General features: G+C 37.8%; 1 protein-coding gene across 3 annotated transcripts; it reads left to right on the top strand.

Annotated features, from left to right (window-relative positions):
• Positions 1-252: 252 nt before the first annotated feature.
• Positions 253-7,828, top strand: LOC127808483 (zinc finger protein GIS2-like). 3 transcript variants are annotated; one of them, XM_052347057.1, is made up of 5 exons: positions 253-405; positions 1,726-2,523; positions 4,203-4,394; positions 5,195-5,287; positions 7,098-7,828. In XM_052347057.1, the coding sequence occupies exons 3-5, from the start codon at positions 4,279-4,281 to the stop codon at positions 7,642-7,644; spliced, it is 756 nt and encodes a 251-aa protein (XP_052203017.1). In that variant the 5' UTR covers positions 253-405; positions 1,726-2,523; positions 4,203-4,278; the 3' UTR covers positions 7,645-7,828. The 3 variants fall into 3 exon arrangements, with proteins under 3 accessions (XP_052203017.1, XP_052203009.1, XP_052203025.1); XM_052347065.1 differs by having other exon boundaries at positions 254-405; positions 2,326-2,523; XM_052347049.1 differs by lacking the exon at positions 1,726-2,523.
• Positions 7,829-8,059: the final 231 nt, after the last annotated feature.

Below are 8,059 nucleotides of genomic sequence, written 5' to 3'. Positions count from 1 at the left end.
ATAAGACAGAATATGAATAGGTTAAAAATATACGATAAAATAAAATATCAAGTAATGTATTATATTATTGAATAATATAAACTGGCATTATAAAGTATAAAATATTCATCGTATTAAGATATTTTTGTGTTCATTTTATTATATTTTTTCGTGCAAGAGAAAATTAAAAAAAAAGAAGAAGCTACCAAAGATAAAGGGACAAAATGCCATTTAGCCAAAGATTAAGGTTATTTTGGGGAATAAATAGAAACTTGTAGGGTTGAAGAGAGCAGGGATGGGCCTACCTTCGGGATAGGAGGATTCAGTTGCAGCCCTCGCCCATCTCCTTCGTCTTCTCTGCATTCGTTGTTCGGCTCCTTCTTCTTCTTGTTCACCGCCGTAATCTGCATTCAGCTCGAGCGCAAGGTATGTTATTCTCTCTACCTCCGTACGTAGATGTTGTTTATGTCTTTCTGTTGCGATTAGATCTTGTAGGCCTGTCTGCTTCTGTTTTAGTAGTTTTTCCGTTAAGTCGCGGTCTGAATTTTTTATTCTGTTTAATATGGATACGTGTTGTCTACTGTTGGTTTGTTTGACGACTTTATATGTTAATTTGTACTCCGATCTCGTGAATTAGGGCTTCTGATTTCGTCATTTCATATCTGATCTCTTTTGGAATTTTTTTTTTCTAGAGGACTATTTGCTATAGGGAATCAATTCTTTGTTGTGGTTAATAAAAACACGAAAATGATAATTCTAATAATCCAATCGAAAATTTTGAGAATGACCTGATACGAGAGGTCGTCCTAATTTCCAAGAAGTTAAGGGTTAGGAGTAAGAGCTAATAGTGTCGTTGTCATGATGTGAGGAAATTACCTTGATCAAATTAATTCTATGTGAACAATAGCAGTCAAGTAATTGGTAGTTTTTTGCTGCCCTCTTCTCAACCATAATTGGTTGTTTGGTTACTTTTTGAGATGTTAATTGGCGCCTTTGCTGCAAGAGGTTATAGTTTGTGGATGATAAGCGCAGAAATATGAACTGCTGCAACAAGGTAGAGTAGTTCTTTGCATATCATCATGTTGAACAGTTGGGCATCTAGTGTTATTAAAGGCGCGTCTAGGCGCAAGGCGCACCAAGGTGCACCCTGGGCGCCTGGAAGCCTTCCAGGCGGGCGCAGACCAAAAGGCGCACCTCAGCCCAAGGCGCCTTAGGCAAAGGTGCGCGCCTTGGGCTTTTTTGCTGTTTTTCAAGCTTTTTTATTTCACTGTTTGCTACTTTATTTAATTTTTTACTGCTTAGAGTTTAAATTTATTGCTTCAACTACAAATTTGACAATAAGTAAAAAGGCTATTACTTCAAATGCTCAAATTGAATTTGAACTAGATGAAGATGGATGGGGAGAATTGAACAAATGCAATAACAAAATGCAACATTAAGTCACTAAAACAAAGAAATATGCAAATTCAAGTCTAGTATATCACCTACCAAAAAAATGCATGAAACTATCATCACGCTTCTAAACCATAGAAATCATCCAACAAGAGGAGTAGATGATGTGGAAGAAGATATTAGAGATGATGCTTCTAATGATGAAAATATAGAAATTTTTGGTCTTTAGAGTGTTTTTTTTTTATAACATGCTTGTTAAAATATTATTAGATGTTAGAATCTATTTTATACCTTTTTCTTCAACAATATTTTTATTTTATTTTATTTTTATTAATTTGCGCCTAGTTTCACCAGGTTCATGCCTCGCCTTGCGCCTCAGGCTCCAAGACCCTTGTGCGCGCCTCAGGCTCTAAGACCCTTGTGCGCCTTGCGCCTTTCATAACATTGCGGGCATCAATTATTGGCTGCTAGAGCTCTTTACTGCCCAATTATTTCACCCACTTTGGCCAATTTTATTTATTTGCTTTGCATATGCTTCTTACCAAACTTGACCTTTACTATTTTAGTGCTAGATTTTCCACGTGACTGCAGTGTAGTCAGGCGAGAGAGGCGCTCGGGCAACGCCTTGCATACTGCCAGGCAAGGCTCCTTTTGCTTAGGTGCCATCTAGGCACTTGGGCGTCGATGCCTCTGGGTTGCCTGGGCTGTAACAAGGAAAATACAAAAAAAAGAAAAAGAAAAAGAAAAAAAGAAAATGAAAGATCTTTGTCTCTGAAAGTCACAGAAGGCATGTGAAATGTCCTGGAAAATCTAATGGGAAGAGGAAAAATGAGAAATCAAGCAGGGAAAAATAAACTCAAATCTCATTTATCTGCTGCTACTGCAAACCAACAAAAAGCACTGCAACTCTCTTTCAATTTCTCCAATTTTTCTTACTTTTTTATGGCTGTAAAGGTCACCATCAAATAGATTTGAGTGAGGCAGCAGTCATTGGAGGTCGGTTGGAGCTGTCACACACCGGGAACCCCCTCGGCATGTGGATGAATGTTCTGGCAACTGCTCTTCACCAGCAGGCTCGCCTGCGACAGGAGCTTCCAGTGGCCTCCCCTCCTCCAATCTCCCCATGAAATCTGGTCCATTCTGATAGTTTTGGTCAGTCTGTTCGCTGCATTTCCCCCACAGTTTTGTTTGTGTTTTTAAATATATATTGTGTTTGTTGCTTTGAGGGTTCAGAGAAGTTAATATTGAATATTGTTTCCAGATGAAGAAAACTTAGTTAACAAATAACAATTATATTTATATTTATTATTATTATATAATATTTCTACATTTTATGTTTTTGCTTGAAAAATATTAAACAAATTTGTATTTAGGGATGTTTTAGATGTTTTATAATTATGTGCATTATTTATTGTCTTGTTCACATTAAATATAATTTTTATTAATTTAACACCTCACTTCACTCAGTTGAGCGCTTTTTTGGACCCTAGCACCTCAGGTGTCAGGTGATATGAAGTTATGAACACCATAGTGACTTAAGGGTGCCTTTTGCCCTTGACTACCTTGCATGACTGTTAAGTGGACCTGAGGGGTTAGCATAAACTAGACACCTCCTCCACATCCCCCTCCTCAAAAAAATAATAATAATAAAATTAATAAGAGATGCACTATGGCCGCATGGGCAGCTTCTGAAGATAACTTGAGAATTCGAGACACTTATAGTAGTTTGTAGTACTTGCAATGAAATCATGTAATTCATTGTATGTTGTTATCCCAAAATGTAGTCAGCATAGCTGGCATTCATGTGCATGCTTCTTGTTCCTTTTGTCCCAACTGTTGCCATAAGTGCCTTTAAAAAGAATTAATGGTTGTTAACTTTTTCATGTTCCAATCATTGTCCCTCCCCCCTGGTCATTTTCTGCTGGATTGTTTTTTTTTTTTTTTTTGGTCATTGGCGATTAAACTCTTTTACTCCACAGAGTATGAAGTCTATGGCTTTGAAGTAGTTTATATATTCTACAATGCGGTTGAATATGTTTGTTGGTTTTAACAGCGGCTGGGGAAAAAATTGTTAACTGGTGATGTCATTGTTTAGACCCAAGTCATTGTGGACAAAGTTAAATGAGTGCTGGAGATGTGAACCTTGAGGGGTCCATTTCTATTTGTATATTTTGCCAGCTTTTCTATGGGAAATTCCATATCACTCAAACAACCCTCACAAACTCACAAAATTCATAATAGTTCCATCCAAAATTAACAATAGTTCATAACTATTGTTAATTACTGTTGTTAATTTTGGGTGGAACTATTATGAATTTTGTGAGTTTGTGAGGGTTATTTGTGTATATAGCATTCCCCCTTTTCTATTGCTTTGACTTACTGATTTGGATATGTATTAAATCTTGATTTGGGAATTTTAAATTTTCCTGATGATTGAAAGCTATCTTAACTGACTATTGTGATAGTTAATGTTGGGGTTTCTGCATCAAGTATAAATAGGCGGTCCCTCTATTTAATGCCTTGAAGTTGGAGCATTGTCTTCCATGTATCAATGGATACTTAATTGGTGGTTATTTTGGGAACTAACTGTGGCCATAGGATCTTTCAAAATCTCTTACCAAAGGATGTGGTTGAAGAACTGGGGTCTTTTAGACTAAGTGTGTGTTGCTGCCAGGAGAAATGATAGAGAATTTGTGTGAGGTTGTCTGCATGCTGAAAGTATATGCATCCTTTAATTTTGGGGTTCTGGTGTTTGTTTATATGAAGGAGAGAGTAGAAGTTTTACTTGGACTCATTAATATGGTATTGGGCGTGGTTGTAATGTGGAACAGGGAGTAGGCAGCAGCTGTGGTGGTATTGGTGTTTTTGCAAAGTGGTGGTGCTCATCTCAATCTGATTGTTTTTAATATGAGCTCAGACAGCAGAAGCAGAAGCAGGAGCAGGAGCCCTCTGGATCGTAGGATCCGTACGGGACGGTATTCCCATCGTGCTGGACCTTACAGAAGGGAACATCAGGGCTTCAGGTTGTCTAGGTTCCATGATTTATTGGTTGTTTTTGTCGTCTAAACTATAATCTATAAAGATATGCCAGCTGAGGAGCTGATGGGTGAAAGATTTGTGTATGAGTTCTCTAGTGACAAATGTGGAGGGTGTATTGAAATGGTGAATGGCAATTCTATAAATGTCTCTTGGTACTTCTGAAGTTAAAAATCTCATACTTTTACTTCTAAATTCTCACATAGTACACCACAATGTTTTCTTGCATTTGTATTTGTAAATATATGAATTTATGTGTATATGGCCTAGTGGTTTTGGTCACCATTAAACTTATTGCATGGTCCATTTTGGTGGTTGGACGCCCCCCCCCCCCCCCCCCAAAAAAAAAAAAAAAAAAAAAAAACCAAAAAAAAAATCTGAATTACTTTAAATTAATATTAACATATTATGCGTTTTTTTTTATCTGTACTTTTATCTCCAAACTTTCAACCCAATTGCTCCTCTTTAAATGAAATCGTAAATGTTAATAGTACTCTTAGTGGGTGTGCCAAACTTTGGCACTGGTCTACTTGCCACCTTGGGACAGGGTGTGGAGAGTTGCAAAGTAAGCATTAATGTTAATATTACTCGGGGTGCTTATCATGAACCTTGCATTTTTTCTCTGTTATGCTAAAAGGAACAAAAATCTTCTAGGTTATGCTGCTGCTGCACTGTTTAATAAACCTGACATTCTGCGGCACTTGAAGAATCAAACAACCAGTTTTACAAAATTTTGAATTTATGGTTTATTTTCTTCTGAGCAATAACTGTTGTGTTATGATTCCAGCCAGAGCAATCTGTGTAAGAACTGCAAACGGCCAGGTCATTATGCTAGAGAGTGCCCAAATGTGGCAATCTGCCATAATTGTGGACTTCCAGGGTAAGGATTCTTGTCACGTGCTTTTTGCTTATATCATTGCTTGCATCCTATGCTACTTGCAAATCCTAGGCATGCATATCTTGATTCCCTGAGTAACTTGCCAATTAATTTCTAGACTATTGACTTAGTGTGCTGGAGCACCCATAGCATGAAGTTTTAAAAATGCTGTTAATTATCTCACCAAGTGTACTGGATATTCTCTGCTTTTTATAGTGGCCTTATGGGGGTTTAATTTAACTTTCCTTGCACATGTAGAGGATTCTTGTTTGAAATGGATTGTCATTTTCTTGATTATCAAATTCATTCTTTCACATTCTGGCCTGAACTTTTACTTCTTGGTATATTTCAAATTATTTCAGAATGTGAACAAAATGGGTGGCCTAATGTTCTTTTTTTTCTTTAGTCATGTACTTATTACTTATCTCAGTGCCACATATATTAGACTACTCCTGTAAGGATCCTTTGGATTTATACTATGAGAATCCAAGCCTTCTCAACCCAACAGAGCCTGATGTGACTCATCATGCATCTATTATATATGTTAGTAGGATTTTACGGTTTTTTTCATGAAAGGTTTAATTAGTTAATGCTTTTTATGTTCTCTTTCCCTTTTCTATTTCTTTTGCTTCGATTCCCATTTTCAAATGTAATTTTGAACAGTCACAACCGACATGAAGTCAGTTGTAGTAAGAAGACAAATGGCCTGCTAGGCTTAATTAAATCTGTCTTCATGCAGCATTACAAAAATGACTATTATATTGCTGTGTAATAATTGCCCATACAAGTCTTCTATCCTTTCAATTATGAGAATTACTTCTCCTGTGGGTCTCACTGGTCGTCATTTGGTCCAAACATGTACTCCAGACTACAGTACTAGTCCCTCAAAGTGGGCAATTTAGCAAGGCAATCCACCCCCGCAAGACTGCTCTATCTAGAACTTCAAAGTTTTCCTTTTCTTCTTGAAACCATTAACTAAATAATATTAGGACAAATAATTTCATCACTCAAATTTAATCCCACAGTATTTCTAATTCTATAATCCTTTGGTATTATCAATCCCCAAAATCTTGTCTGGCACAGACACCTAGCCTCAACGTATGAATCATACAATCCTGTAACTTCAGCATACTTGTATTTCGACTTTCACAAGCAAGAGAATTTAGGCAGCCCTTAGTGGCTGGGAGATTATGACAAGAGTTGAGCACATTTAGGAATTAGTCATCACAATGGTCTGCATCATGCTAAAAGTTCTATTCAACTCTTGCAAGGGTGGCACAAGCAAATTTGAATCCTTTCTAGGATACGATGCATCCAGAATGGTGCATCAGCATTTGCCTTTGTAGTGGTGAGCGTATTGTTATTTATTTCTTTTTGGTGAGTGTCTATGGAAATTGGGTTTTAGATAAAGCTCTCAGCTGAATGACTTAATCGGTTCTTCAAGTTTGGTTTGATGATTATCATGCTTGAAAGATGCATGTAAGCTTAGTTTTACTTTAAGACAATTGAAAATGTTTAAGAACTAGATCAAATGATTCAATTGTATGATATATAGCTCTAAGCTTGGAAAAATAGGTTTGACACTGAACTTGGAAAATTAATGACCTTCAAAATGTGGTCAAGTTTGACCTATTTAGATAACAGGCTGGACAAGCTTTTAGTGACTCTGACATGAATTGAACTGTGAGTATGTTAGTTAGGGAGATCCTCTGTTATTGGTAGCCAAACAGTAAGCAAATAATTTTGAAGATCAGATTTAATTACTGCATATGATTGCCATCCTTTGTTATTACTAACAGCTTCATGTAACCAGGCACATTGCATCAGAATGCACCACAAAATCACTGTGTTGGAACTGTCGTGAACCCGGCCACATGGCTGGCAACTGTCCCAACGAGGGAATCTGCCATAACTGTGGTAAGGCAGGGCACCGTGCTAGAGACTGCCCAGCTCCCCCATTGCCACCGGGTGACCTGAGACTATGCAACAACTGCTTCAAGCAAGGTCATGTTGCAGCTGATTGTACAAATGATAAAGCATGCAAGAACTGTCGGAAGACAGGTCATATAGCGCGTGATTGTCAGAACGATCCTGTCTGCAACTTGTGTAACATTACCGGGCATGTTGCTAGAGAATGCCCGAAGGCCAATACAATGGAAGAGAGGGGCATGGGGCCTCGTGGTGGTGGCGGCGGCGGCGGTTATCGAGACATCATTTGTCGGAATTGCCAGCAGCCAGGCCACATGAGCCGGGATTGCATGGGGCCTTTGATGATCTGCCACAACTGTGGGGGAAGAGGGCATTATGCATATGAGTGCCCCACCGGAAGGTTCTTGGACCGCTTTCCCAGGCGATACTGATGGATGATGAATGGTAGTACCCCTAGCATTTTATGGTTTCATTTTGAACGACGTTTGTTTGTGTTTAAGGTAGCTGCTGATGTTGGTCTGTCTCCAAATATATAGCTGAAGATTGGAACTATTTAGTACTGAATTGATGATATCTAGAACTTGGATTTGAAGCATAATTATGGTATTGTGTGTATATGCGCGCGTGCAGCAATTTTGGATCTTTTTCGTGAACGTTTTGAGAACTGCATGGTGGACATGTTTAATGTGGCAGGCTGTTCTTCTGAGATAAGCAGGAAGCTGGAGAATTTAGACTTCTTTTGTGTTTTTTTTCGTTAAAGAATAATTTACATGTGAAAATATTCTATGCTTAAATTTATTTATTTATTTTTTGGATTTTTTTTTGCATGTAAAAATATCTTTTAAA

This window comes from Diospyros lotus, chromosome 1 (genome assembly GCF_014633365.1).
Source record: "Diospyros lotus cultivar Yz01 chromosome 1, ASM1463336v1, whole genome shotgun sequence".
Lineage (NCBI taxonomy): Eukaryota > Viridiplantae > Streptophyta > Magnoliopsida > Ericales > Ebenaceae > Diospyros > Diospyros lotus.
Note: the sequence above shows the minus strand (reverse complement) of the source record. Positions and strands in the feature narration are given on the sequence as shown.